General features: G+C 32.4%; 1 protein-coding gene across 1 annotated transcript in view; it reads right to left on the bottom strand.

Annotated features, from left to right (window-relative positions):
- LOC139525435 (low-density lipoprotein receptor-related protein 2-like) overlaps positions 1-6,640 on the bottom strand; it is a 53,962-nt gene extending 47,322 nt beyond the window's left edge. The window contains exons 1-2 of the mRNA XM_071320761.1: positions 6,564-6,640; positions 1,281-1,333 (exon numbers count right to left, since the gene is read on the bottom strand). Coding sequence (XP_071176862.1) covers positions 1,281-1,329 — 49 coding nt within the window. The 5' untranslated portion in view covers positions 1,330-1,333; positions 6,564-6,640. The remainder of the gene's footprint in view (positions 1-1,280; positions 1,334-6,563) is intronic.
- Positions 6,641-18,709: the final 12,069 nt, after the last annotated feature.

The raw sequence follows: 18,709 nt of genomic DNA on the forward strand, positions 1-18,709 counted from the left end.
TTAGACAAAGTAACAGGCAATATTAATAATAGTTCTAGTGTAATGTTACTGTAAAAGTACTTTTATTCGTGGGGTACCAATTTTCGTGGTTTTCGTGGATGACTTTATCCACGAATTTAAGTGTCAAACGAAATAAAACAACCATTGACCAAATCAAGACATGGAAAGAACCCCATCGGTAGGTTCGACTACTGATATGATCTAGAAAATATATTGAATAACGCAAAATCTGAGAATACTTTAATAGCAGTCACAGAACTACAACCGCATGCAAGATTATACCCATATAATCTTTAATAACCTAAACTGTACAACTTTAATTTGATCTTTTACTTCTCTAAAAAAATATTTTTGGTCGATGAAAGTAAGATTTCCAGTATTGATATGCTAGAATGATAAAGTGTTCATTTTATATCCTCATAGTTCTCGTACATATGGGAAATTATAATTTCACGCTGGGTTTGATTTTGATAAGAATTATTTGACAATTCAAAATACGTTTATAGCATTTGTTTATGTTACTGTTTTCTTTAGGTGACATGTTTATGACCCAATTAATACCTTCGATGATCTTTAATCTGTTGATCACTTTATCATGGGTTAACTAGTGTTATCATTATGATTTACACGGTCAAATGTTTACTTTGCAATTTCCTCAATCCAGACTATTTGTAACCTTCGTCTCTTAAAATGCTTTAATTTTTATTTATTTTTTTATTTTTAGAAAACTAAAATCCATGAATTTAAAAACCCACAAACATGTAAATATTCCTTAAACCACGAAAATTGATACCCACGAATTAAAGTACTTTCACAGTACCTTAGCGGATGGTTAAGATATGACAGAAAGTCAATGAAGCTTCCAGAAGGCGATCTAGATTTGGAAGACTTTTTTTTCACATTCGGCCGATGGTAGTATGTTGGCACATGACTACGTTGGCATCGTAAGGTAGTATTAAATAAGCTCGTTACATTAACTTCACATACAGGCCGGACAAAATTCCTTATCCTTTAATATTAAGACAGCAACCATGGGAGACAGTTTTATCGGTGAATAAAAGGATATTTCGTAGCATATTATCATGCGACAATCCTTGCATTTAAATGATGGTTGACACAAATAGGTCATTATTGAACCTGTTATGTATGAGACTTCTTAAAGTCGTTTCGTTCATCAGTCAGCTTACTTCGACCAAATGCGATTGTACTTGCAAATGAACATGATATAATATAATATGAAAACAATTATTTAAGTTTAGCCTCGCATAAATATACGTTACCTCTTATTGCAGTCAAAAACAACACAACAAAGAAAAGATACATTTCCATTGCCCTGTGAAAAAAATTTTTATAGATGTAAAATGATAAAAAACTATAGCATGCACTGTTATTTATTTTCAAGTCTTTTTTATACATTGTATAATAATTTATATATCGGTTTTATTTACATGGAAAAAGTAATCAAGTCGTGATACAACTGATACATTGTGATAATGTAAATAATTCAAAGTAAAACTAAATTTCAAACAATTCGAATACATGAAATGATAAAAATTTTAATATAAAAACAGCTATATTTGTAATAAGTCAGTTTTTTACTTTCTTTTATAATATCACATGTTTTGCTAAGATATCAGCTAAGCTAAATGTGAATTTGTCCATGGATAAAACGAGTGACTACCATATAATATTTATTATAATTCGTTTTATGATGTAAAACAAAAAATGATAAAGGTAAACGATTCAGTTATTCTCTAGATTTTGTTGCTAAATTTTCAGAATATCACAATATATTCAAGGTTTCTGATATAAGAGAAAACATACTTAGGATATGTTTACCAATAAAATATTCAGTTGTATATATTTTTAAAACCTGATAGATATAAGAAGATGTGGTATGAGTGTCAATGAGACAATTCTACATCCAAGTCACAAATTGTAAAAGAAAATAAGTATAGGTTAAAGTACGGTCTTTAACACGGAGCCTTAGTTCACCCCGAACGGGAAGCTATAAAGGGCTCTCCAATGACTAGTGTAAAACCATTCAAACGGGATAACCAGCGCACTAATATAAATAAAAAAGAGAATTGAGAAAAACTTATGAACCACATCAACAAACGACAACTACCGAACATCATAATCCTGACATAAGACAGGTGAAAATAAATGCAGCGGGGTTAAATGTTTTAATAAATACAAACCTTCACCCTTATACGAAACAATAGAATAACATCACAACAGAGCAAGATACACTATAAAATATCAATTGAAATGGCTTAACTCAAAGAAGAGACATATTCACACAAGTGAACATACTAGTACACTGAGCGAAAACATTTGATCTTTGACATAATATGAATACAAAATCAATAAAATATTAGGTAAACTTGTTTATTTATATTTACCTTACTTGTGTATCCCTTATAATGTGTATAAACTATGTATTTGCCTTCAGGTATCACATATCAAATTTATTCGTCCAGTGTGTGTTAATTTGCGTTTTTTGATTGAGTTAAGCCTTCCAATTGATATTTTATAGTGTGTCTTTCTATGTGGTGATGTTATACTATTGTTTTCAGAAAAGGGAGAAAGTTTGGTACCATTAATATGTTTGATACAACTGCAAATGTTTGCACCTGTCGTACGTCATAGATCTGATGTACAGTGGTTGTCCTCTGTATATGTAGTTCATACGTGTTTCTCGTTTCTCGTTTTTAGACCGTTGGTTTCCCCATTTTAATGGTATTAAAACATTTGACTTTTCTACACTTTACACAAGTATTCCATCTTCCAAACTAAAAGACAAATTGAAAGAGTTGGTATTGCTTTGTTCTATATAAAAAAAGAAGGGCCAACGTAGATACAAGTAAGGGATACATCTGCTTTGTAAAGGATCACTCTGGTTCAATCGAAAAATTCTCTGAAACTGACATTATCAAGATGTTTGATTTCTCGATTGACACATATGTGTCATGTTTGTTACGTTCCGAGGACGTGTTTTTCAACAGACTGTCGGCATTCCAATTTGAACCAATCGTGCCCCTCTTGTCCTCGATTTGTTACTTTATTATTATGAGGCTGACTTCATACAGGAACTTCTTCTGAAGAAAGATAAGAAGTTAGCAATATCCTTTAACTCTACTTTCCGCTATATTGATGATGTTCTTTCACGAAATAATTCAAAATTTGTTGACTATGTTGAATGCATCGATCCCATCGAACTAGAGATAAAGGATACCACATTTTCAGTTAAGTCGTCCTCATATTTTGACTAACATCTAGATATTAACAATGAGGGTCGGTTGAAAACAAAACTTATCGACAAAAGAGATGATTTTAGCTTTCCAATTGTGAACACGCCTCCGGATGCGGGAATTTCTCGCTACATTGAAGACCTGTTGGTGACCTTCTGCTGTTGTTTTTTTCTATGGTCGGGTTGTTGTCTCTTTGGCACATTTCCCATTTCCATTCTCAATTTTATTTCCATTTTTTTAGTAGCGACATTCCAGCAGCACTTGCATACGGGGTTTATATCTCGAATATATACGATATTCCCGTGCTTGCATTTTCTATCATGATTTTCTTGATAGAGGGTTGATGCTCACAAGAAAGCTATTAAACTAAGAGTTCCAAATGGTAAGTTGAACCATCACTACGTAAATTAAAAAGGACGTCATCACGAGTTGGTTGATCGTTATGTAATAACCGTTTCACAAATGATATCGGATTATTCATTACGTCGTAACTACAATCCCCTTCCGTTTCATGAATGTGACCTATCGAATTAGACTATTAACGGAATTTGTTATAACATGAGCAACACGATGGGTGCCGCATGTGGAGCAGGATCTGCTTACCTATCCGGAGAACCTCAGATCATCCCTAGTTTTTGGAGGGGTTCGTGTTGCTTATTCTTTAGTTTTCTATATTGTGTCATATGTACCATTGTTTGTCTGTTTGTCTTTTTCATATAAAGCCATGGCGTTGTCAGTTTTTTTTTCTTTCGATTTATGAGTTTGAGTCCCTCTGGTATCTTTCGTCCCTCTTTTAAGTGGTTTTACACTAGTAATTTTTGGGACCCTTTATAGCTTGATGTTCGGTGTGAGCCGTGGCTCCATGTTGAAGGCCGTACCTTGAGCTATAGAGGTTTACTTTTTATAAATTGTTATTTGGATGGAGAGTTGTCTCATTGGCACTCATACCACATCTTCATATATCTATTACCTGTTACACCATATCAGAAAAAACAACAATAACCTTAAACAAAATAGAATACTGTACACATGTACACGATTCTAATATGACGTGCTTCTTTCGCTTTATGAATAAATCCATGCTCTAAATCTAATAATTTTTGTTGGCACATGGGTATATTGACTACTATAAAATAATGACATTTATCAAATTGGCATGCATTTATTTTATTTCATTAACTTAAAACACTTCCAAACTCTTAAATGATGCATATGTTGTTATTAATTCATTTATTACGACTGTAATGTGTTGCATTCCGAAAATGACATTTTTGACCCAGATCCGACGACCGTTCATGCTGGCTGTCCAAAAACTCTTCCCTCTGAAAAATCACAGTGCCAGCTGTTTGCTTCTTTACACACAAAAAATGGAGGTTCATGGGAAAGCCTACACAATCGCTTTACCCTTATACACATCGGACATAGAAAATACCTGAATTGTCATAATCAGAATCAAAATAATTGATGCAAGCTATACTTTATTTTAGTTTTAACATGGGTAGACATTATTCGTGTTATTTTAGTCGTCACTATCGCTCGGGCAAAAACAATCACGAATATAATGCCTATCCATGTTAAAACTACAATAAAGTATAGCTTGCATCAATTATTTCTTAAACATAACTGTGTTGTTGGGTGTACAATATAAATGGAGAACGAAAATCATTTTTTTACAAAATAAATAATTGTGTTGTTCATTGTACGAGTACAGAGAAAAAAATGAATCAAAGCTGGTAAATATTCAGAATTGAGATATGTGATATACCACTAAATAAGTAAACCTTAGACACCAAAAGTCTGTTTTCGATTTAATGTGTACAAACATTTTTTTTGTAAATGAGCATATGGATGAAATGTACACATTGTTCAATCTGAAAAATTGTTTCACGAGTAAAACTCAAAGTCTAAATTAATGTGCACTCTTGATATTTTTTTTTTAAAGTTAAAAGAATTTGGATGCCTTATTTTCAAATAACAATTAAACAGAAATGGAAGATGGCATGATAGCCAACGAAACAACTGTCCATTAGAGATCTAGTGACACAATAATCAACAGCTAAAGCTCGTCATACGGCCTTCAACAATTCGAAAATCCCATACCGCAAATCAAGCTATTAAAGGGCCCGAAATCACAAATGTCAAACAACTCAAACGGGAAAACTAACGTCTTTCTTAATGTACAAAAAAATCAACGATAACAAATATGTAAAACACCAACAAACGGACACCATTGTATTACAGGCTCCCGACTTGATAACAGTACAATTAAAGAACGAACCTGTAGTATAAAAATTACTTGAAAAAGCCTTAACTCATCAGATGGATACAAATTGAAATACATCTAACGAAATCAGAGTGTACGGGGCTGTGTACTTGAACATCCCAACATTAAAACGACACCGAGTACAGGTCGAAGGGTACTAGCAATTACTGCCTTCACAAACCTTTACAGAATATTGCTAGACAATAGATAATGGAACTAAGTTACCAAGTGACCAAGTTAAAGGTACGCACCCTAGTTTGTTTTTTAACACACAAGGCATTTAATGGTTCTAAATTTTTTTGTAGTGAATAAATAATTTACAACCAAAAGTATTAAAATAATAAAGCATTAAAAACAAGTTTACAACATGACAAGTGATAAACAGCAGAGACCAATACATACAAGGCATAATAAGACAACAAATAACTTAAATTAACAATATGTAATCTACAAATGATCTGATTTACCTCAATTTCCTTTAGACGTAAAACAGAGACAATAACAGAATATGCTAATAAAATATTTTAATCGAGTATTTTTTGGCCAAAATTTTTGTCAAATATTAGGGCCTAATTAACCTATATGCAAGGTGTAATGTTAAAAAAATTTAATATTGATACACGTTCGTTCTTTCATTAACAACAAGCATTGTTTAAGATTTTCAAAACTGATGTTTTATATTAACTGTTACAAATTTATGGAAAGAAAAGTAGAAATTATCAAGCAAAATCAAACTTGCAATTGATCAATTAAATTATAGGAGACAAAATATCTGACAAAAGTCACTAACAAGAACAGCAAACATCCTTAACTTAAACGCATTTGATAATAAACTATACAGAATAATTACATTTATATTATGTAATACAATCGGTTCCATATAAGGCAAAACTGTGTAAAACTTTTGAAAGTAAAATAGGAGTAAGCCAGCTAATTGATTTGTGTAAATGTTTCACTCAGATTATATTTAATTAAAGTTTGCTTAACATCCAGACTTAACAAATAAAAAAAATGTTTGACTTAAAAATGATAAAATATATACTCACACTATGTAGAATAGTAGCTTACATACGAGAGGTGAATACTCAAGTAAATTAGAAAGTGGATAGGAGACGTATTTAAATGTTAACAACTAGGTACTGACATTTAAAAAAACCGCCGATTATACCAATTACCTTCATTATCCGCCTTTCCAGATATAATTTTATGTTAACATTAAACTTTCAAATGTCACCTATGGTGACCATTCTAAAAGTGGTATCAGTTTAATTCGCAATTATGAATAAAAAATGTAAATGATAGATTGACATCGAAATAACCTGGGATTATTTTTAAAAAATCTAATAATTATAACCGTTAATTGATCACGTTTATTTGACTATTCAATATATACAACTGCAGTTTAAATCTGTAAAAATATTGTGATCGTGTATGTGCTATTTCTTCTTTTTTTTTAAAACGTCCGTTTAATACTATTTTTAATTGTATACTATATTCTATTAGAATGATGTATATGACCTTAAATTAATATTTGAATAGTTATCAAAGGTACCAGGATTATAAGTTAGTACGCCAGACGCGTGTTTCGTCTAAACAAGACTCAAAAACCAAATGGTTAAAAAGGTAAAGATTTTAATATTCGATGAACAAAATTGTCCCAAAAAAGAATTTAAAAGCAATTAAACGAATTCTATAAGTGTCCATTACATTTACAATAAACCCTCGGGAATAAGCAGTTTTAATTTGGAATTAGTTTGACAAGAGTGTATATCCCGTTGGGTTTACAGTATACTGATCATTATTAAGACCGAGTAATGTGATTCGTAAAACTATAGAGATAACGTTGCATGCATGGATGATTTCACAACTAGCTTATAAAAAAATGTGTTTATGATAATTTTGAAGAGTGTCAACTGTTACAGTAAATGAAATATGTTTGGAAGCCTTAGCAATTTAACTGATAGGTATATGAAGTTACGTATTACATATGTATTAAACAGTAGCGTCTGAAATCGCAGGTATCTAGTGGTGGTTCCTATTTTTTTTAAAAGAGATGAGAGACAAGGGAGTATTACTAAGTTTATAAATTTACCACAGCGGGACAAACCAAAGTTTTTACGGGGAAATATTTCAATATTTGCCTTGAACAGTTACACAATAACTGCAACAGTGAACAATTTACAACGGTTGCAACTTTAAAAAAAACCCATTATAAGTCTTAGAACGACAATAACTGGTATGAACAGTTGCTTATTCGTCCATTAGTGTAGTGGTTGTCATGGTATCAAGAGTGCCGATGCGCAGCGGATGAAACTGTTCTATAGTATCCGTAGTTATAAAATTATGAAATGAACGAAAAATACCGTTGTTTCTTAATAGAACGTTTATAACACTTCACAATTCTACAATAAAGCATTCAGATATTTTCCACGGTTAAACTGATAAAATTTGGAATGAAAACTTGGGAAAATTTCAAGCAGACAACAACCCGACCAACAAGCACCAATAGGTCTATTACGCAGCAAGACAATCCCGCAACCAGAGGAGATACTCAGGTGGCCTTAATCAACATTGTGTTCTGGTACAGTGAACATAGACATGATTATAAACTCCAAAACAAATAAATAACTAATATTTAAAACCTTACAAGACTTACAAGACTTACACAAGCCTAATTTGAGATAGATGCAAATATGAAGTGAGGTTAACATGTATTGTGAGATCTCAATCGTTCCCCTATTTATCTAGTCAGTGTTTGATAAAGACACACACAGCAATACGCACAAAACAAATCAGTGCAAAAGAAGTCTGAGTCCGATATCAGAATAAGTAACAAAAGAAGCTAAGCTAAATCAAAGACGTTCGATCTACATTCTTACCACTTTAGATGCTATTAAATTAAATCCTGCGTTTTCAGTGAAGGATTTGTCAAAATAGATATAGGAAGATGTGGTGTGAGTGCCAATGAGACAACTCTCCATACAAATAACAATTTAAAAAGTAAACCATTATAGGTTAAAGTACGGCCTTCAACACGGAGCCTTGGCTCACACCGAACAACAAGCTATAAAGGGCCCCAAAATTACTAGTGTAAAACCATTCAAACGGGAAAACCAACGGTCTAATCTATATAAACAAAACGAGAAACGAGAAAGACGTATATATTACATAAACAAAAGTAAATAATTTTGTAGTCGCACGCTTTCTTTATAATCAAATTGCAAAATGGGTTATTTCTGATAGTGTAGATAGAATGTGTAAGGTGAATGGTGCAAAGGTGTTACGTGTATGATGTTATGGCACAGGATGTATGGTGTAATGGTGTATAGTGTAAAAGAGGGACAAAAGATACCAAAAAGACAGTCAAACTCATAAATCGAAAATAAACTGACAACGCCATGGCTCAAAATGAAAAAGACAAACAGACAAACAATAGTACACATGACACAACATAGAAAACTACAGAATAAGCAACACTGATCCCAGGTGCTACGGAAGGGTAAGCAGATCTTGCTCCACATGTGGCACCCGTCCTGTTGTTCATGTAATAACAAATCCGGTAAATAGTCTAATTCGGTAGGTCACATTCATGAAAGGGAAGGGGATTGTAGTTACGACGTAAGGAATATATCTTATATCATCTGTGAAACGGTTATTCCATAACAGTCACCAACTCGTGATGGCGTCCGTAAAATTTACGAAGTGATAATTTTAACTTCACAATTTATAACTCTTCGTTTAATAGCTTCCTTGTGAGCAGCAACCCTTTATCAGAAAAATCATGATAGGAAATACAAGCACGGGAATATCGTATCAATTGGGAGATATATACCTCGTATGCAGATGCTGCTGGAATATTGCTACTTAGAAATGGAAAGTTCACAATTGGAAAGCTGAAATCATCTCTTTTGTCGTAAAGTTTTGTTTTCAACCGACCCTCATTGTCAAATTTCTAGATGTAAGTCAAGATATGAGACTGACATAATTGTATCTGTTGTATCCTTTATTTCTAGTTCGATGGGATAGATGCGTTCAACATATAGTCACCAATTTACATTTTTGATTTTTAAGTGAGACAACATCATCTATATAGCGGAAAGTAGAGTTAAAGGATATTGCTAACTTCTTTATCTTTCTCCCTTAGAAATTCCTGGGTGAAGTCAGTCTCATAATTATAAAGAAACAAGTCAATAAGAAGAGGGACACAATTGGTTCCCATTGAAATGCCGACAGTCTGTTGAAAAACACTCCCACTGAACGTAACAAATATGTTAAAAAAAATCAAGCATCTTGATAATGTCAGTTTCAGAGATTTTTTTGTTTGAATCAGAGTGTTCCGTTACAATATAGATATTGGTGTATTGTGAAGGGTGTAATGGTGTTAGGTGTTTGTTGGTGTTTGTTGGATGTTTACATCATCCGAGGACTGAAGTCAAGGTGTTCCATATAATAAAACTATAAAAATATTCCTTCAGACACTTCTGTTATTGTAATCAAAATCATTCTTGTATTTCATTTTCGCTAATTTGCTATATCTATAAGCTATAAAACCAGGTTTATGCCACCCTTTTCTTTTTAAGAAAATGCCAGTACCAAGTCAGTTATATGACAGTTGTTATCTATTTGTTGGATTTTTTTGAGCTGTTGATTTTGCCATTTGATTAGGGACTCTCCGTTCTGAATTTCCACGAAGTTTGGTATGCAGACTTCTAATACGTTCAGGTATTTCACATCCAATTTTTTATGGAAATATTCTTTATAAAGCACAAAGGTGTCAGTATTCACCTTAGAAACTTACAAAACCTTTGAATAGACTTATTAAGAAGGGATATAATTACGATACTGTTGTCAAGTCATTAAAGATTGCATATTTTGGCGTTAATATCGAGTCACTGATAAGGTCTTTGCATCGGAACTAAACACATTTATTCTAAAAACAGTTGTTGGCATGACACGGTTTATGTTCTTCTCATATATGTTATGATGGTATGATACTAAACCCCTAACGGGAAGGATTGTGCCTGATGTTCATATGATGAAATCATAATCTTTCAGTCAGTTTAATTGAAGTCTGGAGCTGGCATGTCAGTTAACTGCTAGTAGTCTGTTGTTATTTATGTATTATTGTCATTTTGTTTATTTTCTTTGGTTACATCTTCTAACACCAGACTCGGACTTCTCTTGAACTGAATTTCAATGTGCGTATTGTTATGCATTTTCTTTTCTACATTGGTTAGAGGTATAGAAGGAGGGTTGAGATCTCACAAACATGTTTAACCCCGCCGCATTTTTGCGCCTGTCCCAAGTCAGGAGCCTCTGGCCTTTGTTAGTCTTGTATTATTCTAATTTTAGTTTCTTGTGTACAATTTGGAAATTAGTATGGCGTTCATTATCACTGTACTAGTATATATTTGTTTAGGGGCCAGCTGAAGGACGCCTCCAGGTGCGGGAATTTCTCGCTACATTGAAGACCTGTTGGTGACCCTCTGCTGTTGTTTTTTATTTGGTCGGGTTGTTGTCTCTTTGCCACATTCCCCATTTCCATTCTTAATTTTATTGTTATTTTACCTTTACATACTATATGAACAATCATTATTATTTTGAATCTGTATCAGCTGGGTTTTTTTCTCAAATACTTCCAAATAGAGAATACTATTAAGTAAATTCAATAAAAATCCTGTCCCGAAAAAAATAAAATAAGGCGAGACTAATTGTCACAAACATAAGATATATTTAAGATTACATGTGCCGATATTGTTAGATCGTCTTTTTTCAGTAAGAATATCATCTGCAGTCAAACGCTGTCGGCTCTGGAGTGCTATAAGGATTATAATGTCAGACATTACTTATTTCTTTTGAATTTGAAGGTAAAAAAATCTCAAATAATATGTAAAGGATACAATAATGTCTGAAGTCATTCCAGATTTTTTCACAGTGAAACTCACGATTGAAAAAACAATATGCTTTATCAACACACCTTCAACACTGGTGTTTGCCTACCAATTTTCAATTTTCAATTTTGATGCAGCAACATACCCGTAGCACCTGTATACGGAGTATTTATCTCCCAGTAGAAATAATGTTTCAGTGCTTTCATTTCTTATCATGATTTCCTTGGTATAGGGTTGCTCACATGGAAGCTGTGCATCCTAGAATACATGTGGTAAAGTTAAAATCTTCCCTTTGTTAATTACACAGTACTCGTCACGAGTTTATTGACCGTTATCGAATATCTTTATTTCGTCCTAATTACTACAATACTATCCAATATCATCCGAATGTGACCTCTGCGTTATATTTACCACAACGGGTCTGTACTAGCATGTATCTTTTTCATTGTTTAAATTCCGTTAAAATTTAAAAGTTTATTGGCTTTTTAAATATTCAATTAATTTGACCTTTGGTGGAGTACATGATTTATGTATTTTTTGTTGTTGTAAATGTTCAAATGCAGTTCAACGAGTTCCAAATAATGTATACTTGACATTACGCTTATAAGTTGTAATGTTATCATTTAATTCATACAGTGTTACTGAACAAAATAAACATCTTCATAAAGTTGATTGCATCCCTTCTTCAAATATGAATGGGGTGGCATATTTTTAACTTGGATATTTACATTAGTCGAAGTCACAAAACTGTTCACCTATATTTCGTGAATCATAAAATCATAACACATGCACTTGCAATAATCAACACAATTGTTATCATAATAAGATAGGGGATTGCGGATTTTCCAAGACGACGAGTTCAAGAACGGAATTTAACAACAAATCCAGTGTTGTTTAACTAATATTTTTCACAATAGGGTTGTATGGAATTTTTTTTCTGTTAGTTTTGTTTTTTTATGTCATTATCTATGTTTTTGAACGTATGGAATTTGACTGTCATGACAGTCAAAGATTAACTGTTTACACATACATACACTAAGTTTCGACACTTATTTTTATAAACAAGAACTATGCTTATTCAATTTTAAAATCATAATTGTCGATGAAGTTCGATCGGATAAATATAGTGTTTTCGCACCAATTTTTGTTTTATTCCGACCTCTAGTAAAGGAGGCAGCATTGGTCATATCTGTGCATAAACTATAATTTGGGTAACTAAAAGACAGAAATTGTGCTACAAAAAAAGACGTAAAGAATTGAAACCTTTAAATTAACGTTTTATCCTAATTAAATTTTTATATTTCATATAGATTAGTTTTTATCTTGAGTGGTTTTTTTTTCGCAAAAAGAACAAACAAACTATAAATATTGTGTTGAATTTCAGCTGCTTTTCATATCGTCAGGAAGACTTGTTAGCAGTGACTGGTAACGTCGATGACAAGAAGATACAAATAAACCTGATTGCAATTGAACAATTGCATGAAATATTTCATATTATGTTTATTATATGATAACATCTAAAAGCAAGATTTGAACACACCAAATTGCCATCCCATCCATTTACAGATACTACAAAGGCGTGTCGTTTACATCACATAGTTCTTTTTTTTTATTTTGTTGTATGACTAAAGCGAGATGTTCTTACTTCAGCTCAAATCAGACTGCTATCTATGTTAGCCACGGCAAATTAATGGATCCTTTTGGACCTGAAAAATTAATATAAATTAAGAAGAACATATTTCAATGTTTTTATCGATATATCATAAAACTATCAGACATTTTTATATGAAAAAAAAAAGGTTCTAATGTTCTGACTCATTCTTGCATTTTAGATGAAACGTTGTACAATTATACTACAACTAAACATTATTCTCGATCAATTGAAAACTGAATTTAGAAGTATTCAAAAATCTACGAACAACACCACATTCATAAATGGACATAAGATACATATGCCATGCAACGATCTTCTCTTTCCTTAATGGACAATGCATCCCGTATCATTATTTGAAATTAATGGTACGAAAACGTTTTTTTGGTCATATACACAAATAAAAAAGTTGGAAGAAAATTAGTCAAGAACAAGCAACCACTCAAAAAGTATCAGAACCAGTTGATACATGTATGTATTGTTTATTCTGAACATTGCCAACATATGTTAATAAATCAAGTGTGAATAGTGATACCGAATGTTTATTTCATTCTAAGAGACAGAAACCTAACAAACTTAACAAAATCAAAACTCGTTTTTTTATTTAGACAAGACCGTTAGTTTTGAAGTAAGAATGGTTTTACACTACTAATTGTTGGGGCCCCTTTATAGCTTGTTCTTCGGTATGGGCCAAGGCTCCGTAATGAATACGTGACTTTGACCTATACTGGTTTACTTTTATCAATTGTGACTTGGATGGAGAGTTGTCTAATTGGCACTCGTACCACATTTTCTTATATTTATTTGTTTTTAACCAGAAAACACGAACTGTCGTTTTCTCTACTTTGAACAGAAAGTTCCCAAAGAACACGATGGGTTGAAAAAGGTCTTAATAAAACAATCTAACACCAGTATCAGTTAAAAAAGGGAGATGTCTTAACCTTAAACTGCATTTGTCAAATAGTCGATAAACTATACATATGATGCATTTCATGCATTTCATATTTTGAAGAGAAAAATGACAGAAACATCGACTTATATTTTTTCGCAAATCTGAGTAAATATAAATTTGTTTAGTTTAAATTCACCTTTTATCGTTCCAATTAAACCCAAACGAAAACAGTGTGTAAATGAGGTCGATATTTGACAAATCTGCCCCTTTTAATATATTTCAAATAAGAAGTTTATCTTAAGTCCTGCAAAACATGGCGTAATTTGAAAATACTAAGTTAATATCATTATGCAAACATGTGTTTAAGTTAAATATCTTCTTACGATTGAAGCTGTTATTGTGACTTTCATCCGCACAGTATTCACATTCTAATTGGTTGTTGCAGAACCAACTATCATATATGCATTTTGGGTCATTTTCTGAACATCTAGACATTCCGATGGGACAAGTTCTATCTGTGAAAAATATCGTAATAAAATTTATTATACAATTCATATACATCATGACATTGCAGTTCTAGTAATTCCAAATACATTGATGGCCCCAGATCCTATGTTATAACAAGACACCTTATTATCGAGAGTTAAATTATTCCTCATTTAATAACCTGCATATCGTCTTCGATTTACGCCTTGCTCAATGCACGAAATAGATAAAACGAGAAACTGCTGACACAAAACCCTGAGCTTCTTTTTTAAATTAAGTAATGAATGAAGTTGATATTCGTAGTCAACGTTTTAAAACAAGCCTTATTTCTCCTAACAACAACCATAATAGCTCGATTTCTGTTATGGAATATAAGCTAAAAGAAATCGCGATAGAATTTATTTTTCCAGCTTGAATTTCCTATCATAATTTCCTTCATAGAGGGTTGCTGGTCACAAGGAAGCTTGTAAACCACGAATTCAAAATGGTGAAGTTGAAATAATCACTTTGCAAATTTAACGGACGCCATCATGAGTTGGTTTACCTTTATGGAATAACCGTTTCCCAGATGATATCGGATATGTTCCTTATATCGTAGCTATAATCGTCTTTCCTTTTCACGAATGTGATCTACATAACTTACTGGGTTTGTAATAATATTAGCTACACGATGGCTGCCTTATGTGGAGCAGGATCTGCTAACTCTTCCTGACACGTAAGATCACCCCTTGTTTTGGTGGGGTTCGTGTTTCTTAGTCTGTAGTGTTCTGTTGTGTGTTGTTTACTGTCATTTGTCTATTTGCATTTTCTTTTTTGCCATGGTCTTGTCACATTTATATTTATAATCTATGAATTCAATTGTCCTACTGGTATCTTTCGGTCCTTTTTAGCAGTTGTCTCTCCCTTTATATTTGAAATTATGCGATTGATGGTAGAACTCATTAACCATATCATAACAATGAACTACTAGTAGTCTTTTTTGATTCGAGGTCATAGGTCATATGCAATATTGACGTTCTAGACTTTGATCTTTCTTTAAACCTTGTATGCATACGTCTAGTAAATTATCAGATAATACTCAAAATGACATTTTTCAAACCGGAAGTACCAATTGATTTCCCTTTATTTCCACTATATATTTTTAACAGCTTACGACGAGTTTATGACCTTGACATTGAGGTCAAGTCATATGCAATATTGACGTTCTAGACTTTGACCTTTCCTTTAACTTCGTATGATAAACCTCAAGGACTTTTGCATTATGTTGCTAGCCATATGTCCTTGACAAAGCCAACTGGAAATCACCTTGTGAAAACCAAAAGGAAGCTAAGTTGTGTACCTTTTGAATGTCAAAGTACTAGAATCACATAAGTTTTTAATGAAATCAAAATTTAAAATATGACCTTGACCTTTGAGTTTGACCTTGTTCTTTTTTGTAGTCCAAGGACCTCAAGTCAAAAGATGTTTATCATTTATGGTTTACCAGTATAAAGGGAAACAACTCTAATATAGAGTGTCCTGATTTCTTCGGTATAAATTAAACATCTTATCCTAAGGATATAACGAGCAATTTGTAAGATCTATTTGTCGTTATCCTTTACAGTTGAAAAGGAGTAGTGCGACACTGTAAATATTTTTGGGAGATAACTCTTACAAAACAAAGTATTTGGTTAAGCGGTGTCAGTTTCAAAAGCGTATTTACTATTCAACATCATACCCCAAAAATCTAAGCGACGTATTTTTAAACAACAATACAGTGAAAGAAAAATAGCCGAAAAAATCAGAACAAAAGTAAACGGTCTTTCCACGTAAAAATGGAAATACCTAATAAAAGTATATTATAAAACACTAAATAGTGAGGGTTACAAATTTAAATAAAAAGTTTGCTATTACACGGTACACAACGTCTGTACCTATAATCTGTACTTCAACATCAGCAAATATTATTTGTGAAATTGATAAAAAAAATATCTATCAACTAGGTCTTTGGAAACCATCGATGAACTTTTTTAATAAGGACGGGGAGTTATTTTACATCACACTGGCTCATCGACGTTCTGCTTAGAAACTGATGATGTTTGATAAAGTCTGACTTGCAGCTGTCATTAATGCAACAGTAGTATACCAGTATTCAAAGGTCATAGATCGATAGAGGGATAACAATTCGGGATTACAAACTAAAAAGGAAAGAAACACATCAACTATGAAAGAAAATTTAAAAGAAAGGAACAAAAGGAACAACAGGAACACTGAAGTTTAATAAAAACAAACGTAAACTAACATAAAAACGAACTATTAGATAACAACTGCCATATTCCTGACTTGGTACAGGACATTTAAGAAAAACAATGATTGGTTGGACCAGGTTTCCAGACTAGCTAAACCTCCCGCTGATATGACAAAACTTAATAATATTGCTTAAATTACAACACTACGTGACAGAAATACTATACAAACACACTCAAGAACACTCACCACAGAGAATCGAACGGACAAATATTATAAAAGTAGACAAAACTGCAAAAGAACAAGTAATATATTCATTGAAAGAAACACCACAAACAGAGACGGTCTTATGTAACGAACAAGCAATCTATATCACGATTTGGTGGATCCATACGATGTTTCGTTGACCAAAATAGCTAAGGACATTTTTACCACATGGTAGATTGTGTTTTGTCATAATGTCGTCTAATCTTTTAATTACCAAATGGGACTTATTCCCGATTGTGACTGTTTTGCCGAGTGTGAACTCGCATTACTATAAGACGTGGTACGGTACTTGTCTATCCCAAATTCATGTATTTAGTTTAAATGTTTAATGTTATATTTGTAATTTTCATCGGATTTTGTCAAATGTGTTGACGTCTTTTCTATTATATTTATGTGTTATGGTAAAGAAAATTAATCACCGCCTTCATTTATCAGATTTGATTTCGTTCAACGTAATCAGTACGATATTTTACGTTTGAAGTTAGATTCAAAACAAACCGGACATAGTTTTATAATATAGTTAATTGCTACCTTAGTTTGGTATTAATAAGTATTAAAATGTGCTTTGTTATTAAATGCAATATCAGTATTTAGTTCAAATATATAGTCTTAAATCAATCCTAATTCTATCTTATTCATTCTTATTTGACGTCATTTTTCATTTTTTGATGATCTGTTTTACAAATTCAAATGACGTCATTTTTTCGTCATTTTTCAGTTTCAAATAGGACGTCACTTGGCGTAGAGGTTTAAACTTATTCGGATGTGTCTACTTTTGTGTTTCAAATGTCTGGTTATGTAAATGTATTTCAGTTGTTTCCTGTATTTAGTTAATACATCAGTTTTATCATGTACATATTTTGAATATTCATTTTATAAAATTTACTGTTTGCCATAGTATAAATTATTCTAAATTATAGGGATTTTCTGGTAACTAACAGAAAACCCTTGCCGTTTTTGGCACAACCTTTTTGATTTTTTGGTCCTCGATGCTGTTCAACTTTGTACTTGTTTGGCTGTTGTTCGTGTGATTCTTTGTCAATTGTGTTCTCCAATTTATTTATATTGTAGTCCTGTGTTGTCATTTTGATGTTATATTTCACATGGCCATAAAAGTGCGAGGTTTGGCATGCCACAAAACCAGGTTCAACCCATAATTTTTTCGTTTAAAAATGCCCTGTACCAAGTCAGGAATACGGCCATTGTTATATTATAGTTCGTTTCTGTGTGTATTACATTATAACGTTGTGTCGTTTGTTTTCTCTTATTTTTGAGTGTAAATTCACATTGCGATAAGACGTGTCACGGTACTTGTCTATCCCAAATTTATGTATTTGGTTTTGATGTTATATATATATGTTATATTTGTTATTCTCGTGGGATTTTGTCTATGTGTGTTACATTTTAGTGTTATGTCGTTGTTCTCCTCTTATATTTAATGCGTTTCCCTCGGTTTTAGTTTGTTACCCCGATTTTGTTTTTTGTCCATGGATTTATGAGTTTTGAACAGAGGTATACTACTGTTGCCTTTATTTACATTCATACAATTATTTTCACAATATCAGTTCAAAACACTTTCATGAAAATGATGGTAAAACAGATTATTTCATAGATAATTAGACTACAAAGGATAACGGTTTTGTGAGAATTCGTCCATCTTTGTTAATATTGAGGAAAGTATCAAGATATGAAGGAGTCCTCTTTTATCAGTTGTATCCCTAGTTTCGCGTTTAATGGGGTATATGAGATAAAACTTTTGAATACCGAATGAGTCATGAA

This window comes from Mytilus edulis, chromosome 5 (assembly GCF_963676685.1).
Source record: "Mytilus edulis chromosome 5, xbMytEdul2.2, whole genome shotgun sequence".
In the NCBI taxonomy this organism is placed as follows: Eukaryota; Metazoa; Mollusca; class Bivalvia; order Mytilida; family Mytilidae; genus Mytilus; species Mytilus edulis.